This window comes from Onychomys torridus, chromosome 7, assembly GCF_903995425.1.
Source record: "Onychomys torridus chromosome 7, mOncTor1.1, whole genome shotgun sequence".
Lineage (NCBI taxonomy): Eukaryota > Metazoa > Chordata > Mammalia > Rodentia > Cricetidae > Onychomys > Onychomys torridus.
This window is the reverse complement of record NC_050449.1, coordinates 49,587,470-49,608,564: the sequence shown is the minus strand read 5'-3', so window position 1 is coordinate 49,608,564 and position 21,095 is coordinate 49,587,470. Positions and strand designations below refer to the sequence as shown.

The following is a 21,095-nucleotide window of genomic DNA, read 5'->3' as shown; positions in this document are numbered from 1 at the left end:
TTGAACATCCTTTAGCCTTTTCCCTGCTTTCCTGCTGGTCTTGAGGTTAAGTCTTTAATTCATCTTCAGTTGATTTGTAGCTGGCGAGAACTTAGGGTCGTTTCACTCCTCTGCATGTGTACATCCGATTTCCCAGCACCATTTGCGAAACCCTCCATCTGTTTTAAAGGGCTTGTGTGAAAACTTGCAGTGGAACACACAAAGCACTGAGCCCGGCCTGGAATGTGGGCTCCACGAGAAATGGTTGCTACTAGCGGTGGTCACTCAGCTAGGGCTGGTTGCCAAGACTTCCGAAGACTTCGCTATGTGCCCGTTGACTGGAGTCACCTTCCAGTCAGTCCCCCTCGCACATCCTGAGTCTAAGTGTTTCTTGCTCTTTTTCAGATCTGTAAGAGCAAAGCTCAGGAGTCTCAGCAGTATTACCATAGCTTGGCTGTGCGGCAGAGTCTGCCTGTGCATTTTAACATCCAGCAGGATTGTGGCCATTTCCTCGCTGAAGTCCCTAATCGTCTGCTCCCCTGGGAGGATCCTGACGCTCCTGAAAAGGCAGAGGATGAAACTGAAACCAGTGAGGAAGAGGTGAAAGCAGAAACTGCGGGGGAAAACCCCCAGGCCTGCTCTGAAACAGAGTCATCCCAGAAAGAGAGCCAACGCGTCATGAACAGGAAACAGAGAAGCCATGTTGTAGTCATCACCAGAGAGGTTCCTCATCTCACTGTGGCCGACTTTGTGCGAGATTCTTTGGCCCACCATGGGAAAAGCCCTGACTTGTATGAGAGGCAGGTGTGTCTACTGCTCTTGCAGCTGTGCTCTGGCCTTGAGCATCTCAAGCCCTACCACGTCACTCACTGTGATCTGCGCCTGGAGAACTTGTTGCTTGTCCAGCACCAGCCTGGAGGAGGTGCCCAGGGCCCTTCGCCTGCAGATCCTTGCCCCACCTCAGCTTGTCCCACAAGGCTCATTGTGAGCAACTTCTCTCAGGCCAAGCAGAAGAGCCATCTGGTGGATCCCCAGATCCTCCGAGACCAGTCCCGCCTTGCCCCAGAGATCATCACAGCCACCCAGTATAAAAAGTGTGATGAATTCCAGACAGGCATCCTCATCTATGAGATGCTGCACCTGCCCAACCCTTTTGATGAGAACCCAGAACTGAAGGAGAAGGAGTATACACGCATAGATCTGCCTCGAATCCCTCTCCGCTCCCCGTATTCTTGGGGCCTGCAGCAACTCGCTAGCTGTCTCCTAAATCCCAACCCTTCTGAGCGCATCCTCATTTCTGACGCCAAAGGCATCCTCCAGTGTCTGCTCTGGGGCCCCCGTGAAGACCTCTTCCAAACCTTCACCACCTCTACAACCCTGGTACAGAAGAATGCTCCGCTACAAAACTGGCTGGACATCAAGCGAACACTGCTGATGATCAAGTTTGCTGAGAAGTCCCTGGACAGGGAGGGGGGCATCAGCCTCGAGGACTGGCTTTGTGCTCAGTATCTGGCTTTTGCCACTACAGACTCCCTGAGTCATATTGTAAAAATCCTGCAACACCGTTAATGTGGCCTGGACATGATTCCTCTTATTAAATACTTCCACCTTCTTCGTGTTGCCCTCATGTCCCTGTCCTAGGACTCACTCAGAATTCAAGGAAAGGACAGAAGCCTAACCTGCTGCTGTCCTTGCCCATGAGCAGAGGGGGCCATTCAGCAAGGCCATCCACAGCTTTACACAGTGAGAAGCCGAGTGTCTCCTTACTGTCCAGAAATTCCACTGTGCAGTCACTTTCCTTGTTTGTCATCTGAATGGTCCCACAGATGAGGGCCAAAAATGAAATGAACATCCTAGAAGGACCAGCTCCAGTGGAGGGAACTCAGTAAGCTGTGTCCACCGTCTCCCTAACTCTGAAGCTCGCCCGTCTTTCCTAGCTAGCAGCACACCTGTCACTGACCTCAACTGTCACCCAGTAACGCTCTCCCAGCCACTTTCTCCTCCTCCAACACATCAATAACTGCTGCTTCCCCAGCAAGGTGTGCCATTTTGCTTCTCAGTTTTAGTCACCTGGCGTCCAGTGAAAGGAGAGGAGAGATTCCTGGCTGTTGGATCATGGGTCGTCCATTTCCATTTCTGTTCTTACTAAATGTGTACCCTGCGCAGAGAACAACCTGACAGCCACAGTCCCACTGCCGCTGCTTGGCTGTCCTTCACCTTAACTTTGTCCCAGCCTGCTGAAGTTTGGGTTTATCATCCAGTTTTTGTGGCCTGTTAGAGAGCTGACTGAAGGTGAGGTCACCAATGCCTCAGCAGGATGGAATGCAGGTCAGAGCTTATGAATAGTTGGCAGGACATGAGGAAATGATGTCCTTGTGTGTGCAATTCTCCAGGGGCCCTCAGGGAACAGACTTTCAAGTACTGTTCTTTGATTATTATCAGGCCTATCAGCATGGCAGCCAGGGCTGGTGGTACCTGCGTCAGTTTCCCCCACAAGCAGCAATTGGCCACCTCCCTTCCGTCAGCAGCCAGTATTAACTACCCTGCCAAATGCTGTAGACAGTAGCTCTGATGAAATGGCTGTCCACTTAGCATTAACATCACCTTAGAAAGCCCTCAAAGCTGGCTCTTGGAATGGTCAGAATGCAAGGGAGGAGGGGAAGGCCACTAAGATGGCTGGCCTGCTCCTAAGAATGTCAGCCTCTTCCAGAAAGCCTGCCTCCCAGAGTGAGTAGCACGTTGCTCCTAAGACTTTGCAGTGGCCCTAGAGCTCAGCCCGCAGGAAGGCTGATGGCTGCAGTGGATGGCTGAGAGCTGTTCCCGTGGGACCTGTGCTATCCCATGAATTATGTGCAATTTTTGTATGTATTTTTAATCTGTATATTACAGTGTTTATGTTGCAACTTTACCTGAGTGAGAACTACAGAAACCTTCCTTTCTTCCCTTGGCACATACTTGCACTAAGAAGCAAGTATTCTTTCCACCTGTGTGCGTATGTATGCTCATACACTTGTTTTCTTCAAAACTGTGAGTATCTGTTTACATCAACCTCGAAATCCCAAGAGTCACTTGAATGGTAAGTGTGTACACATGGGTGCCTGTGTGCATGCACATGCTGGAGATAGAGGCCAGGCCTCCAGGGAAGCAACCTATAGTGGGGTTGACATGTTCTCTGCATCCTGCCAGTGAGGATCCCTGGAGAGCCCTTATCAACCAGCACAGAGTCATCTTAAAGCCAAGACTGATTGTGCAGTATTACTTGGGTGGCACCTTAGTGGCCTTGGAAATTTCTAGACTTTTAACATTTTTAACAGCCTTTCATGTGATTCACCCTTATCAAAGTGGATTAAAAAAGGAGAATGTATTTTATTATGCATTTTTAAAGAGAATAATATTTGTGAGGTTGCATATGGAGGATGGCCTTGTGTTCCTGGCTAGCACTCTGAACTCCCAGGAAAGAGGGCCAGTTGGCTCACAGAGTCTTGTCTCTTCTGGATAGCATGACCGTGGAATGGGCAGCCATGAGTCATGGCTGTATCGTGCCTAGCAGGCTGGGGTTTGATTCATCTTTCATAGCCCATGTGCACATAACTCCCTGCCTAATTATGCACTGAACTGGCAGCATAAAGGGCCACTGGCCACGTCAGCTGGCACAGTCCTTCACTTCCCACAGTGTCTGCAAATTGAGACATACCTTCTCAATGTCACTCTCATGGTGCCTTGCCCATGTAAATCTGAATGTTGACTATTTAATGAGGTTACATATTTAATGCAGAATGTTCCCTAGTCCCCTGTTTGTTCTGTCTGTAGGTGTCTTTTTTTTCTTCTGCTATCTGGGATCCAGCCTTCTTTCACACTGCGGTAGAACAAGCATGCACACTTGCACTACCACTGTCCGACCGCACTGGTAAACCGAGCACTCTTCATTCCACGTGTCTCTTGCTGCTCTTGTGTCCACACTAGTGAAAGGCGAAAATGAAAGCCAGCTAACAAGAGAAGGGCCTCGGGCTTCCCCGAGACAGATGACTGTGTTACTTGTCTCCGGGAGATGGCTGCAGAATGTAATGGAGAGGGAAGAGGGTGTCCTAGGTTAGGTCAGAACAGAGACAAGAACTGTATTTCTAGTCCAGAAGTCCATCAGGTGGTCCTCTAAGCATTTCTCAAAATCATGAAATTCAGTCAATATAACTTTAGCATAGATTCTTTATATTTCCATTTTAATTCATTCATCGACTGGAAGGAAATCATACCCTCTGCAGACACATACACACATTTTATATATACATATATTATGAATTTTGGAGTGTCACTAGTATAGGCCTTGAAGTTTTCACAAGTAATGTCTGTATTGACCGGATATTTTTTCTTTTCTATTAAAGTCTATGCCATAGGTTCTTCCATTATGTTGAGAGTTTGAGCAACTAAGCCCCCATTGGAGCTTCTCCTTAAGCCACATGAGCAATCTCTCAGCACATGTGGGGTTAGAGAAACAGGACTGTGGCTAGAGCAGGCAAGAGTAAATGTCTCTCAGAGTGCCTTGTTAGCATAGTAACCTAGCCATGGGAGGAAGAATTGTTTTACATAGAGGCAGCCTCCCTCCTTTGCCACAGAGGAACACCACAGAGTGAGCAAACGTTCACCACAAAGGACAGCAGTTAGATGAGCAAATGAATAACAAAACCTGTGAGGAGACGACATGAGATTGGTGGAATTCCTGACCCCAAGGCTGAGCTAGACTGGAGACAGCAATGGCTGTGGGTTTCAGGATCTGCTCTCATGAGATGGGCTGGACGAGGTCATGGGGGAATGTACACTCGTGCTCCCAGGCTGCTGGTGCTGAGGGCCAAGAAGTATATCCTCAAGAACTAGTCAGAGCAGCAGGCATCGTAAGAGGTGCCAGTCATGAACATGGACATCTAAACCTCTGGGAAGGTCAATGTTCCTAAGAGTAAAGCTTCTACTGTTGCAAAATCCCACGGAAGATCTTGAAGCCCACTGAGTAGTCGCTCATGGAAGGCTTACACTCAGCTTTCCGAGTTTAATTTATCCAGTACTGGAAAATCACCAGACATTAGCTGGTGACCTGCAGTCAGGAGTTTCCCATAGCTTTTACCCAGAGTGATGTGAAAAGATACAGGCTAGTCTCAAAGACTGGGGTGGAGTTTGGAGTCTTCATTATATTTCAAGTAGTTCTGGGGATATAAAGTGTATCACACTTGGAAACAGGACAGGAGGGACTCAGCTCCCTGGGCCAACCCTGGCATGCTTGTCGTTCCCCTTGCTAGTGGATAAGGATTCATGTTCTGATCCAGCCTAACAAGTGAACAGGATGGCTGCCCATAAAACTGCTGTTCTCAAAGGCCCAACATGCCACACTGAGACAAGTGTCTCAGTGAACTACCCCTGAAGTGTGCACTGAAGTCCATCTGCCACACTCACAGCCGTGCACAGGTGGGACACTGTGAATCAAAACCAGTGCCCCGAGGGAAGTCAGAAGAGCCATAAGGCAAGATCCTAGACAGGTTATACCAAAGAAGTCAAGCCTTTTCATCCTGCTTCTCAGATGATGGGGCTGAGCTGTGACAGATGCCAGAGGAAGGGAATTGGCAACACATTCCATGTTCAGGGTATTCAACTGCTAAGTCCATCCTCAATAAAACAACAAACGAGAAAGCTTCCTATTATTTTCAAGCAGTCCATTTTGTCCATCAGGAGAAACAGAAGGTGACGGTGGGAGTAGCGGACTATGAGCAGCCAAGCATAGCGAGATGCTCTGGTATCAGAAGGAACTCTTAACCAGCTTGCTCACCATGATTTGCTGTTGCCCAGACCATAAGCCTGGGAACACCTTGTCTATGTAATATTGAAAGCTTGGGTTTGAGATAATTTTTTTTTTCTCAAAAAGAAGGTGCTTTCAAAAGGTTTGTCTAAAGAGCTCTTGGGAAATTTCTTCACACACTGTACCATTTTATGAACCTTCCTACGAAGGTGACTGTCAGCAGCAGCAGCATCATCTAATGTGTACAAGTACCCAGACTGTCCAAGGTGCTAACACAGCTGTGGAACACCAACCACCCTGCAGCTGTTTTCAGATAGAGACCTCCGCATCCGCTGCCACTGGAAACGTGGCCCGTCGGTGGGCCACAGGGGTCTGCATTCAGAACATCCTTTAATACCGTCCCCCTTCAAGAGCCTCTCCATCTGTTCCTCCTCCCCACCCATCCTCCCATGGTTTTTAAATCAAGAAAGTTTCAGGGAATCAAAAGAGGTTGGGTTGGGTTTGGTTTGGTTTGGTTTTTAACCCAGCAGAATTGCAGAGTTATATATTTTACTATGAATGTTGTTGTGGTACAGAAAATCCACTCTGCCCGTTGGTTTGTGGCTAATGTGTGTGTCTGCACTCTTGGTAACTTGAATGTTGAGCCAGCCCGATGGCTTCAATGTAGTGTTGTTGAAAGATTAAACCACACAGCTTTGGGAAGCCCACTCAGATTGTTCCTTGCTTACTCCCGATCCCTCACCAATTCTAGGGGGTGTTGTGTGTGAACACACTGGGTTGGGTTTTCTGTTTATGGTGGAGGGCGTTTTGTTGGGAGAAGGACACAGAAGCAAGATGTCACCTGTCTCAGTGATTTGAATCCTGACAGTCTGCACCTAACCGCTCTAATTCTCCACAGCACTGCCCACACTCTGTATTGGAACATCTTGTTTCTCTTCCTCCAGCGCTTTACCCTCTCCTTACATATTTTACAGTTGTATAAATCAACAACAGGTCCCCTATGTCAGCAGTGGCGCCACCCTTTGGTTTGCTGTGGTACTTTGCTGTGTACTCTGTGGCCTCATGTTACTATGTAAATAAATTCTGTTTAATATACACTAAAAACCAGACTTCAAGTACATGTCCTTCTAGCAGCTTGTTCGTGGTGACACACTGGTGCAGGTTTGGCTGCAGATGTGGTTCTCTTTCTCATATCCTTAAAATAGGCAAGGGTAGCCAGCCTCTAGCCAACATGCCCTCTGCCTCCTGACCGCATCTCTTACTGACAGACTTTTTTTCTCTTCCGTGCCTCTGTAATTTGAAAAAAAGGAGAGCCAGTGGAGAATGCTGTCTGTTTGCTGGGTGAGATCGCCCCCTGGTGTCCAGTCATTACAGGCTACCTGGTTAGAGAGGCTTGGCCAGCAGCAGGTTTGGACTGGCTCCTTCAGTGGAAGTCAGCTGCACAGGGACAAGCCCATATATCTCCAGAACTCACACGCCCCAGGCCTGTTCCTTAAGGTACAGTGTTACCCAGGACATCTTCCAAGGGCAGACTGGTACAGCGGAGGCCACCTGGTTCAAGCAAGAGGACAGCGTCAGCAATGCAGTAACAGCTGCCACATCGTTGAAGCAGCAGAGCTGAAACTACAGACGTGTAGACTTAAAACCGCCATGGTGGACAGTCTCCACCAAATGTCTATGCTCATCTCCACTGGCAAAGCCCTCTAGAATTTGCTAACATTGTTCTTAAGGCTTACCCCAGAAAGGTAGCTGCCAGGCTTGGGTTTTATGTTGCCGAGGTACAAACTCCATATGAATGTGGGCTATAAACTGTTTCCTGCATCCAAAAAGAAGAGACATCGCCCAGGGGACACAGGCTTTGCATACTGCTTGGGCTGCAGGAAGTGGGTAGTGTAGCCATTGGATCCTAGAGATCAACAGAGAACTCTGTTCAAGGATCGGGTGACTGTCTAACACTAGTTGTGCTATGTGAGTAGCCACCTTGGATACCTAAAAGGATATGGGACCTGGAGGTGGTAGGCCAGTCCACATTGGCTTAACCTGAATGCAAGGCGGCCGAGGGGTTAGAGGAGATGGGCCATCTAACACTTGTCATCCGCGTTCCTGCAGAGCCACATTTCAACCCATGCCACAGAGAAGCTGATTTCTTTCCTACCTGGAATGCACAGGTCCCTGCAGCTCTGAGGAGCGTGCCTTCCACTCTGCTGCCCGCTCTCTGCAGCCCAGCCATGAGGCTTCTGCACTCCACGAGGGAGGGAGCTTCATTAGTACTTTAGGAGCCAGGAGCAGCAGTTGGCAGATCACAAGTTGTCATTAAAAGCAGCTCAAGGCAATTACAGCTAAAACTTAAAAATTGGATTTCACGCTGGGTGGGGACCTGGAGAGGGGCCTGGTTGCTAAGCTCCAACTCAAATGTGCAAAACTCTTTTAAGAGGAAACAGGTTGTCTGAGCATGACAGGGCTTTTCCAAATACCAGATAACCCTCTGCTGTGTGCACACACTGTCCAATAATCAGTGGCTCATTTGGCCTCGGGAAGGGATGTGAAAGCAGCTGGAAAATACAGTGGCCATACTTGGGTTGGGAATGAAAAGATGGCTCAGCAGTTAAGAAAGTTCTCCAGTTAACATTGTTCTAGAGTTCAGTTCCCAGCACTCATCAGGTGGTTCACAACTGCCTGTAACTCCATCTCCAGGAACACCCACATACAGACATACAACACATAACTTAAAAACAATAAAAGTTTCAAGATTACAAAACGTGAGCAATAAAAATAAAATTCATTTTTTAAAATACGAGCAAGACTAGGGGTTCTCTGGGAAGTCCATAAGCAAAGTGTTTAGGAACCTCTAGAGAAGTAATTTGCCTGCTGGTAGGGGGGAACAGGGACCTGTAGACTGGTCCCCACCACCACTCAGTGCTCACCAATCAGTGCTTGAGCCAGAGTGAAGGGAGGCCCAAACACCTTCAGGCAAGGCTGGAGAGGTGGTTCAGCCGGCAAGAGCATTTATTGCTGTCGCAGAGGAGCCCAGCTTGGCCCCTGGTACCCGTGTCAGATGGTTCTCAACCACCTGTAACCGCAGCTCCAGGAGATCCAAGTCCCCTCAGATATCTGTACTCATGGATAGACACACACATACATCTAATGTAAGTCTTTTTAAAGACAGTTTTTAAAAGTTTTTAAGAACTTACAGTTATCCTTCCACTCTCCCGCTCACCAAGAGCGTTCATTTTCTTGCCACCCCCCACTGGCAGATGTGGGTGTCTGACCTCTCCCCCACCTCTTTATAACCTAGTTTCTGCTCTTCATCTCCCTCTCTTCCCTTTCTTTTCCCTCCCCTCTCTGCTGTCTCTCACATGCCTCATGCAGGGTAAGCACTCAGCCCCTCAGCCTCACCCTTCCCCACTCCCCATCTTGACCTGTGCCGACTCCAGCCCCAGTCTTACTGGCCTGGCCCAGCAGATACTACCACATGATGCTGGTACAGAGTCTGCCATGGGCACCTCCCCTCCCATCTGGAGGGTCTGAGCTTCGTGGCTCCTCCCACAGACTCTCCTTGCTCTTTGGCCTCCCAGAGACTGGACACGCAGCCTCTTCCAAGAACCTCTGTGCCCTGCCCCAGAGAGCCCCAAGCTGTAGCCCAGAATTAACATTTTCATGCAAGCGTTTCATATGCACTTGTGCATACACACACACACACACACACACACACACACACACACACACACGGGATCTCACTTTTATTCAGCCACCTATATGATGGTTTCATTTCCATGAGGGAAATGTCTTTTTTTCCCCCACTGTTAAAGTGCTGATTTAAGCTAGATGTGCATGATCTCCTGTGGTGCTTTCTTGTCCACCCCACTGCCGCCAGCTGTGCCTCCAGGACACCAGACCTGTAAGAGCTAGGAGAACTGGGAAACTATAGAGGCGTAGAGGAGACTTCCTCCCTCCCTTCCTTCCTTCCTTCGTTTGTTTTTGTTTTTCTGCTTGCTGGTGCCACGTGCTGAACAAGAGTTCCACTCCAACTTTGTCAGGGTCAAAGGTGAGCCTCAGCCTGCCCAGCTTGCTAGCCAGTGTCTCATGAGCCTTCATCTTGTAGCCTGGTTTCGTTCCGGTGGATAGGCATTCACTCCGCCAGTGAGACTGGCCAACCAAGGCTTCTTGGCGTGGCAGAGCGTGAGTGGGAAGAAGAGGTGGCTCCAGAGGGCCCAACTGAACTGGCAGCCAGGCACCTCGCATTGGTGTGGTACACAACCATGGAGCACTCTGGCCTCCCTCACTCTGCTCTGCAGGGAGAGGAGGGAAACACCAAGCTTGTCAACAGACCACCCAGCAGGTGTCTTCTTGCTGGGACCCTCCCCTCCAGGGCCCCCAGGCTTCTGGACACAACTAACAGGACAGAAACTGGTGGCCAAATGTTACCCTTTGTCTGTCTTTCTGTAGTGGTGGGGTGATCTGCCCGCACCCCAAGCCCTCCGTTGATGTACAGGTATCAGTCAAGACTAAAACTATCAGCCAGTAGCTCCTTGTTTGCCTAAATACAACACACACACACACACACACACACACACACACACACCTACCTCTGTAGGGTTCTACTTACATGAAAGTATCACTTCTATGGCCAGGACTCTGCATAGTGCTTTGCATACTAACAGTATGTCAGGCTTACTGAAAGGCAGCTTTCTCACTACAAATAGCAATAGGTATAGCAAACACATGAGGATTCTATTAACATTGCTACTCTGGCCATCCAGTCACAAACTGACTGATGACAGAATAGTCAAATACGGAGAGCTGGAAGAAAAGTTCAGGGCTTTGTACAGCACTCACCTGGCGTGTTCAAGGCCCTGAATTTGACTCCTGGCACCATTTTAGAAAATGAAATTCCAAAGATGTACATGAAGAAATAAAATATGAGAAAACAGAAAGCTTCTGAAAGCTGTACCATGAGAATTACAGAGATGAACTATCAGATTGCCTTCTCAGATATCTTAATGAAATTTGGATTTAGAATATCAGTTAGGTTTTTTTTGCTAGGGAAAGAAATCACAAAATGGTTCTCCAAATCACTTGGAAGAATGAATAGACGAATCAGAAACTGCCAAGGGACTCAAGAAGCTTTGAAAGGTTGGATAAATAAAATCCCCTGTTGTACAGTGTCCTAGTTGGGTTACTGTGGCGAAACACCCACCTAAAGCAACTTGGGAGAGAAGGGCTTCTTTCACCCGCAATTCTGTATAACAGTTCCTCATTGAAAGCAGGGAGGGCAGGAACTCAAGCAGGGCAGGAACCTGGAGGCAGGAGCTGATGCAGAGGCCATGAGGAGAGCTGCTTACTGGCTTGCTCCTCATGGCTTGTTCAGCCTGCTTTCATAAAGAACCCAGGACCACCTGCCCAGGATGGCCCTACCCACAATGAGCTGGGTCCTCCCATATCAACTTAAGAAAATGCCCTACAGGCCTGCCTATAGACAGATATTATGAAGGCATGTTCTCAATTGGGGTTCCCTCCTCTCGATGACTCTAGCTTGTGTCAAGTTGACATAAAACTAGCCAGCACATACAGTTACAAGGGCAGGCAGATCAATATAACAGAATAGGTAACCCAGAGTGAAGGGGTCTGCAAAGTGGAATTAGAGTGAGACATTGTATAGGAAAGAAAGTCTCCAATATGCTGTTCACAACGGTGTAGCTGTTCAGAAAAGAATTCTTCTGCATACTATAGACCATTATAAACCCAAATAGATCAAACAGAATTACACAGCACTGAGGAAAGAAAAGAAGAAAAAGGTCCCTAAGAACTCGAAAGAAGGCTAAGTCAATATGTGTTTTATCTTGTGTCAAAAAAGGATTTTCTAAGCTAGAAAGCAATGGGAGGCATCTGAAAGGAGAAGATCAATAGGTTTGACTGAAGATGATAAACCTTTGCCCACTGAAAACATTAGAAAGCAAATTGAAAAGTAAATAACCAGGAAAGCTATTTGAACAAATGCAACAGTCACAGGTTAAAATTCTGAGTTATAAAGAGCTCATGTAAATTATTAGGAACATAAGATACGAGGAGGCAGAGCAGACAAGTCAGGAAAACCCCACAGTTTAACCTTCCAGGGAACGAGAGAAATGAAAAACTAAGATGGTATGCCTTAACAACATTTGAGTAGCATTTCCAGTCATAAATACCAGCTCTGCTAGACACTCGGGAGAACAGAACTGACCTGCTAGGTCCTTGTTCAGGAATGCCCATCCACTGATGCGCTGTGCACCCTACCCGTGTCCCAGACTGTCTTTATTATTATTATTATTATTATTATTATTATTTTTTTTTTTTTTTTTTAATGACAACCATATTGCTGGCATCTCATCATCTATCAAATGGACAAAGCTAATTTTAGGGCTGGTAATCAACACTGGTAACAGTGTATATGTTAAGTTTGTATCAGGGCAATTCAGCTGGAAGAAGGGGCCTAATTCAGCTTCTGATGCTGACCCCAGGAGACAGCATAAGACAAAGACTTCATCATCCAGGTAAAAGCACCAAAGCCCTACACATCATTCAGAAAGAGAGCCTCTGTGACCTCACAGCCCAAGGACTGCAGAAGCCTCTCTTTGAAGGTTCCCCATTACTGGGAGCTTTTGTTTGTTTGTTTTTGTTGTTTTGAGCTGAGGACCGAACCCAGGGCCTTGCGCTTGCTAGGCAAGCACTCTACCACTGAGCTAAACCCCTAGCCCTACTGGGAGCCTTTTTTGTGATGGAAGATGAGCTTCCAAGAACAGCTTCTGACTGCCCACATTTGGACCCAAGGTCCAACCTCACTGACTCTGTGTCCCCAGGTATCCTCTGACCCTTGCTTGAATGAGGATTCCTATTTCCCAGGGTTTCATAAGGATGAAGGGACACAGTCCAACCAGGTTTAGTGCTGGACAAAGGTAAGTGTTGAAATTTGTAAGCTCAGAAGGGCAAACCAAGTGGGTTTTGCTTTCTGTTTTTATGAGCAAGGAGGGATTTTTAGAACAAAGGCAGTGTGAATTCAAATATACATCATGGGAGTCAGAGAACTAACTGCTTGTAGCTTTTGAATGGCAGTTTCTCAAGCTTGCCAAGTTGCCTCCTGGCTCAGCTTCAGAAATCCCTGTTAACAGTCCCTCCTGCTCAAGGTGACACAGCACATCAGAGGGAGAAATGGACCCAGACCCTTCCCTGAGGGGTATCAGGCATAATCAGAGTTGAGGGGGAGGGGGCTGTTGAGGGGGAAGGGGTCAGATAAAAATGACTGTAAGGATGGAGGCAACCCTCAGGGGTTTTTAGTTGTTAGAGAGTCATTGAATCCAGAGGCATTCCCTCAAACACCCCCACCCTGCTCCCCATGTATAGGGGCTCAGTCAGGACACTCACCTACCAGCTGCCTTCCCTGGCCCTGCCTTCCCTGGCCCTGCCTTAGTGAGTGCTGCCCACATAAAAGCTAGAATTTCAGCCCCTGGGACACTGCCTTGACATAATAAACACCATGGTTGAATGTACTCTGTTTCGGGGGAAGTCATTAAACTACTTTTGTGGAAACATTCTAATTGAATTAGATTGTTTTCTGATTGTAATAAATGCTAATTAATTGAGTGGGCTGGGTGTCCTCAGACCTGACTGGCTTCTCTCATTTAATTAAGAGCTAAGTGTGGACTTAATATCTTTTTGCTATAATTCTGTGGTTTGAATTTATTTTTTGTGCAAATAATGTGATCTTGCAAATGTAGCAAACAGTTGTTTTTTTTTTTTTAAGACAGACTCTTGCTATGTAGCTCTGGCTGGCCTGAAACTCATGATATAGGCCAGGCTGGCTTTGAACTCACAAATTTTCTCTTGTCTCTACTTCCCAAGAGCTAGAATTAATGGTGTATGCCACCAGGCCTGCATTATTATTTATTGTATCAAACGCAACAACTGCTTTCCTCAGAGCTAGAGAAACCCCTGCTTGGTATCACCAAAGCATGACCCAGGTCTCCTGGCTCAGTGAAGTCTTGCATTCTTAGGGAAAAAAAAAGAAGCCTTAAGTTATACACAGGACCCTCCAAGAATTCACTGGTCACAGTGAAAGATGAAGCTGTTGGTTCCTTTGGATCCCCAGACTCTTCTGACCTGGGAGGCAGGTGGTCTGCAAGGTAGCTGAGCATCTCAAGATTTCTGTTCACCGTGTTGCAGAGAAGCTGGTCTTGGGCAGTGACTGAAACTCAGGTCAGGAGACCTTGGTAGCTTCCTCAGGATAGAGATAGCTCAGAGAGGGAACATGCACACCCAAGGCCACACAGCATGACCCTGGTACAATAACACCTACTGTACTGCATCTGTGAGTAGAAACAAACTCAGGTCGAGTTAACCAGTGGAAACAAGAGGCAGAGTTGGACTAGGTGTGAGGGCACAGGTAGGTCCAAGGCTGGTCCTCAAGAAGGTTGCAGAATATACCAGCAGTGGCCATGTTAAGTGTGACAGCAGAAGAATCCACGTGAAAGAGAAGGCAGCATGAGGGGCCGGAAAGGTTCTTTGAAATTATGGAATGGATGAACAGCATGAAAAACTTCTGAGAGGAGATGTATGGTGCTGGGTTCTGAAGAAGAAATACAAATTCCCCATGTGGGTAAATGTGGAGAACATTCCAGACAGAGGCACTAGTGTATTCTGGCAGGTGCTCCTGTGAGCCACAGGACACAAACAGAGGCAAGACAGCATCAGATTGCACTAAGGGAAAGGTTCTTCTGGCCACAGCAGTGGAGGGGAGTCTGGATGGAGAGCCTAGAGAGGCCAGGTGAGCGGCTGGCAATCCAGCCTTCCTCCCTCAGCTCATTCCCAGGGAGATGGAAGAACAGCGTCAGATTCTGGACGTATCTAGAAGGTAGTCACCAGTCCCTGGCCCAGAATCCCAGGGAAGCCCTTGAGAGGGAGCAGCAAAGAGGGAGTAGAAGGCACGTCTTCCTCTTGGACAAGCTCCTGGGCAGCTAGCTGCCTGTTTTGTCTCTTCTGCACCGGTTGCTGTTTCAAGTGGTAAGGCCTGCAGTAGCCCGGACGGCTCAGGGAGCTTCCTGCAGGTAGGTCTCATGCTAGGGAAGCTGCCTGTGCACCTTCTCCTCAGGCCAGCTCTGTGAAATGGCCTGCTCCCATCCCAGTACACCAGTGAGGAAAGCCAGGCTGGCAGCCTCTCATGGTTTGCCTGTGATCACCCTGCTTAGGAAGGGGAAGTAGTGGCTCTCCCAGCTGAGGCCCAGGCCACCCGAGCTACCCTAAGTAATAAGTGTTCCACATTCACATCGGGCTCTCCTCTTACCCCCAATTACCCAGTATAGCAAGCAGTTGGAGGAGGGGTCTAAGTTTTCCTTTGATATAAAAGAAGTTTCCCCGGCATTAAATCTCCTCCTCCTGGGTCTGAGGCCCTCAGACCTGTTCTCTTCTCTCCTTGTCCATGCCAGAGAGTGTGGAATGATCCTGTCTGGGCTTCTGTGTCCTGAAGGCCCCTGGTACAGCATGAGGGCCTAGTTCCAACATACAAACTCCTTGAGTGATCCTGGACAAGTCCCTTCTCTTTACAGGCCCCAGTCTTGTGGGGCCCACACCTTCCTCATCCACACGTTCACCCTTTCTCTACAAGAGACCTGTTCACCCTCCAGGGCTTGTATCTAGCTACCTCCTCTTTGGCCCCATCTGGCTCACCCCTCCTCTGACCAGATCTCTGGGTGTCTCCTGTGAAATCTGTCCCCCTACTCTGTCCCCGAGTGCCTCACTGGAGATAAAGAGCTTTAGGACAGGTTCATACCCTGGTCTAAACCCAAACCTGCCAGGGTGGAGGTCAATGGGCAACAGAGAAAGAAAGAGATATACCCTCCCTCTGGCCCTGGCCCTGGCCACCTGCTACTTCATAGAATTCCTACACATCCCAGAAGGAGGCAAACCCAGATCATTCCAGTGAGGCCAGTACAGTGAGTGAGCCCTGGAAAGCAGGGGCCCACTTCTCCCTTTCCCTAACTTGCTGGAGAGCAAGGTAGTAGGGTCAGCTGGCTCCCAATTGACACATTTCCCATCACCTCCCCTTCTCCTGCAGGAAAGACCAGCTGTTGGTGTCAGATTAATGGCCACAATTAAAGGCAAAATGCCCTTGCCGTGGCCTGCTGTCCTCCCACACCTGGGAGCCTGGAGGCCGAGCTCACAGCGCTAGGAACCAGAGATTTGTAATGAAATCAGACAGGCCTCTTAACCGCTGATGCTATCAGGGCCCAGGGGAGATGCAGACTTATTTCCTAATCTCCTACAGAGCATCTGTCAGCCCCACCACACAGCAATGTCATTCCTGTGTGCAGCAAGGACCTTTCATGGGGTGACTGTCAACTGCCTGCTTGGCTGCCCATACCTCATCCAGTCTCTTCCCATTGCCTGGTCTCAGACTGCACAGGCATTCACACACACACACGCACACACGCACACACACACACACACACGCACACGCGCGCACACACACACACATGCACATGCGCGCGCACAGACACGTGCACACACACGCACACACACACACAACTCTCTGGAACATCTTTCATTCCTCCACCCACCCTGACTCATTCATAAAGTGCCTGCTGTGTACCAGTTGCATTAACAGAAGAAAGAAAAATAGGAACATCTCTTTAGCAGTGTTGAAAAACAAGAGGAAATCACCGAGAGAACGGCTGTTCTGCAGCAGGTTTTACAAAAGAGAAAATGAGAATCCACCGGTGCTGCACAGCCTACGAACCGTACAAGCAGTTCTGGGCACAGCATCCCCCTGTAGGCCCGGGGCCAGTAGTTGAGCAGCTGAAAGCTCAGCTCTGTGAGGCAGTGAGGGGTGTGGGCAGCTTGCACAGGACCCCATAACTCGACAAAGGGAAGTAAAAGAAAGACTCAGCCTAACAGAGGCAGCCCCGACGATGTCAGAAACGTCCCGTAATATTAACTATGACAGCCCAGCCCCTATACAGACACCCCCAAAACCCATTAGCAGACGTTAGAGGTGGATGATAAGCAGTGGTACCCAGGAAAGGCGATCCCTACCCCAGGTCTCTGGGATCACACAGTACTCCATGATACCTGAGAACAAGTCCCATTTTGTACCTGAGAAGGGGTCCCCTGCTTGTACCCTGTCAACAAGGCTCAGATTAAGCTGGGAAACATTGCTGAGAGGCACAAACAGAGCCTAGTAAGTGTTTGCCAAGCGGTCTCAGGGGCTTACAGTCACTTCCACTGTGCAGTTCACATCAGTGCAGCTGCAGAGCTCCTGATCAGTAGACGGATTCTGACAAAAGGTTATACCCATCTAAGTCACCCCTGCATCCAGATGTGGAACACACACCTCAGTCCTCACGCCACTCTCCCCTCACCATACCCCATCCCACCCCACACACACTTGGCTGCAGAAACAACAGCTGACTCTTGCCTAACCTAAAGATTCTCACTAACAGATTCTACAGTAATATGCAGTCTTCCAGGTGTGGCCTTTTCACTCAAGCATATTTGAAAAATCTGTTCGTTTTCCACATGTCAGTAGTTCATTACTTTTATTATTATAAAAAATAGAATAAAAATAGGTTCTTTTGTTTTGTTTTGTTTTGTTTTGTTTTGTTTTGTTTTGTTTACAAGACAGGGTTACTCCGTGTAATTTTGGTTCCTGTCCTGGATCTGCCTGGCTCTGCCTCCCAAGTGCTGGGATTAAAGGCCACCACTGCCCAGCGAAAATAGGTTCATTTTGCTGCTGGTAAATACCTGAGTTTTCCCAGACTTTGTTTTGAACAAACTGGCTCTGAACATGTGTGCACATTTCATGAACATACTTAAGTTCTGAGCATATAGACTTAGAATGGGATTTTCAGGTGTGCACTCTGCCATACCGTGTGTGTGCATTTACATGTTTATACTCACCCCAGCAGTTTGTTATTCCCCATCCTCACTATTATTTAGTCTTATTTCTATCAGCATTTTTAAAAATTGGTTTACCTCAGCATTTCACAAACTACTGGGCCACTGTTTGGGTTTATATATGTATTTGTGTGCACACATACAACTGTGTAGAATCTCATGGAATTAGTAGGCTATAGAATTTATTTTATTTTATTTTATTTTATTTTATTTTATTTTATTTTATTTTGGAGAATGAGGAGAAACCAAAACATATGCTACACTAAATCCAGATGTTAAGAAAGAAACTCAAAATGGCAGAGCAAGCAGAGAGGCCAGAGCTGTGGCCCCTGGGATGAGAAGCAGGTCAAGTCACACAGCCTCTGCAAACCCTGGCTCGAACTCCTCCCTTTCTTCACTCCTTCCTTTTTTATTGGTTTTTCTTTTTAAATAATTTATTTATTTTTATTTTATGTGCATTGGTGTTTTGACTGCATGTCTGTCTGTGTACGGATGCCAGATCCCCTGGAGCTGGAGTTACAGACAGTTGTAAACTGCCATGTGGTTGCTGGAAATTGAACCCAGAACTTCTGGAAGAGCAGCCAGTGCTCTTAACTGCTGAGCCATCTCTCCAGCCCCCTATTATTTATTTATTTTTTTAAACAGAGTTTCTCTGTGTAGCCCTGGCTGTCCTGGAATTCATTCTGTAAACCAGGCTGGTCTTGAACTCACAGAGATCTGCCTGCCTGTTTCCCAAGTGCTGGGATTAAAGGTGTATGCCACCATGCCTGGCTGTGATTCGAATTTTCTAATTTATTATTTATTTAACTTTATGCCTCTGAATGGTTTGCCTAGTGTGTGCGCATGCACTATGTGTGTCTTTGGTGCTGGTGGACACCAGAGGGCGATAAATACCCTGGAACTGGAGCTAGGATGGTTGTCAACTATCACTTGGGTGCTAGCAATCCAACCTGGGTCTTCTGCAAGAGCAACAAGTGCTCTAAACCACTGAGCATCTTCCCGGTCTCACATACACATCCCCCTTTTACACAGGTTCTCACTATTTAACTTTGGTCAGCCAGGAACTCACTATTTACACCTAGCTGGCATCAAACTCAGAGACTCACCTGCTCTGTCTCTCAAGGACTGGGATTCAAGTGTGCTACCATGCCCAGCCAAATCAGAAGCAGGTAGATCTCCAAGTTTGAGGCCAGCCTGGTCTACATAGAGTTCTAGGCCAACCAGGGCTACATAGTGACAGCCTGTCTCAAAAAAAGAAAGAAAGAAAGAAAGAGAGAGAGGGGGGGGGAGGGAGGGAGGGAGGGAGGGAGGGAGGGAGGAAGGAAGGAAGGAAGGAAGGAAGGAAGGAAGGAAGGAAGGGGGGAGGAAGCAGAGTAATTGGTGGGCTGGAGAGATGGTTCGACATTTAGGGTAGTTGATGCTTTTGCAGAGGACCTAGAGCAGGGGGATGGAAAGGCTCCTAGCACCTATGTCAGCTGGCTCACAACTGTAACTCCAGTTCTGGAGATCTGAACCTTCTTCTGGCCTCCGTGGGCACCAGTCATGCACATAGTACACATACACATATGCTGGTCAACACTCATAAAATTACAAAGAAAATAATGTAGAACAGGAGGGCTGCAGAGACGGCTTGGTGGTTAAGAACATTTACTGCTCTTACAGAGGATCCAGGTTCAGTGCCCAGCAGCCACATGTCAGCTCACAACTGTCTGTTAATTCCAATTCCAAGGGGTCTGGTGCCCTTTTCTGCCTTCTAGGCCCCAGGTAGACACATGGTGCACAGAAAAACATTCAGCAAACACTCAAACACATAAAGCAAAAAATAAGTCTTAAACAAAAGAAGGAATAGGCCAATAGCTATAAAAGAAAAGAAGATCGTCCAAGATATAGCCACCAAAACATAAATGCCAGATAATTTTAATGCCAGATGATTTAAAAGCAGACCTTGGCTGGAGTGTAGCTCAGTGTTAGAAAACTAGTTTAGCGTGTGCAAGGCCCTGGGTTCAATCCCCAGCACTTAAAGTAAGATGGAGCCATGGATAATGTTATGAAATTGTGGAGAACATAAAGATGGGCAGATCTATATGCAGTATATATGTATATATACAATGAACTCCGGAATTAAAACTACAAATAGGAAGGCTAGTGTACAAACTGCCCTAGGGAGAAGTCTTTGCAGTGGGAACACTTTGTTCACTTGGGGATGTGGTACCCTGTCACTTGCACAGTGTGGAAGCAGTTCACACCCTGGCTTGGTGCCCTCCTTTCATTCCCACTGAATTCACACGTCTGGCTTCCTAGAGTGCTCCCCATAGTTGGACAGCCTGGCAGTGTTTGCACCTATCTGGACTCTTGGAAATGCAGTGTGGCCATCCCACTCGGGCTCTGGAAATGCCACACTGCAGTATGCCCATCCCGCTCATGCTGACCTAGAAAGGCCAGGAAGGGAGTTGCTTCAGAGCTTTATGGGTTGTTGAACACTTAACTGTGGGTGGTCCCATCCCGTGGGCTGCAGTCCTGGGCTGAGTGAAAAGGAAGAAGTGAGCTGAGCAGCCGCCTCAGGCTCCCTGCTGTGATGGACTGTGGGACTCTCAAACTCTGAGCCAAATAAGTCTTAAAGAAAAAAAGGAATAAGCCAACGGCTATAAAAGAAAAGATCGTCCAAGATGTAGCCACCAAAAAATAAATGCCAGATGATTTTAATTCAGAGGTTTAATCCATTGCCATCATGATGAGAAACATGGCAGCAGGCAGGCAGACATGGTGCTGGAGAAGGAGCTGAGATTTCCACATCTGGATCCACAGGCAACAGGAAGAGAGTGAGACACTGGGCCTGGCTTGAGCATCTAAAACTCCAAAGCCCACCCACAGTGACACACTTCCGTCAACAAGGCCACACTTCCTAATAATGCCACAACCTATGAGCCATTTCATTCAGACTGCCACAGGCAGGTATAATACACAGTATGTTGGTCAAATGTCATGTGCTGCTTAAAGCTACTAAGACACTAGCTCTGAAGCAGAGTAGACAACGCCACCCATTTCAGAACCAACATGTTTGTCTTGAAATGTTCCCCAAAGTTCCTTGTCCCAAAATGGGCTTGTCCCCTAACCCTATGACAGGGAGAAAGGAAAACAGCGCCATAGCACAAAACATTGTGCACTTAACAGCAAGAGGAAGTAAGCCTTTCCAACAGACGTCACTATTGTTTATCCCGTGGCATAGAGATGCCTGCAGTGTGGGAACAGGAGGCCCAAAGCTCATGGATGGGGAAACTCTTCTTTATTTGTGTATGTGAGATGAGGAGGGTGGGGGTGGGAGAGGCTGTTGAGACAGGGTTTTTCTGTGTAGTCCTGGCTGTCCTGGAACTTGCTCTATAGACCAGGCTGGCCTCAAACTCAGAGATCTGAACTC

General features: G+C 47.8%; 1 protein-coding gene across 2 annotated transcripts in view; it reads left to right on the top strand.

The window, feature by feature from the left end:
- Peak1 (pseudopodium enriched atypical kinase 1) overlaps window positions 1–6,893 on the top strand; it is a 222,281-nt gene extending 215,388 nt beyond the window's left edge. For both annotated transcript variants that reach the window (XM_036193378.1, XM_036193377.1), the window contains one exon: window positions 385–6,893. In XM_036193378.1, coding sequence (XP_036049271.1) covers window positions 385–1,548 — 1,164 coding nt within the window. In that variant the 3' untranslated portion in view covers window positions 1,549–6,893. The remainder of the gene's footprint in view (window positions 1–384) is intronic.
- The last annotated feature ends 14,202 nt before the right edge of the window (window positions 6,894–21,095 follow it).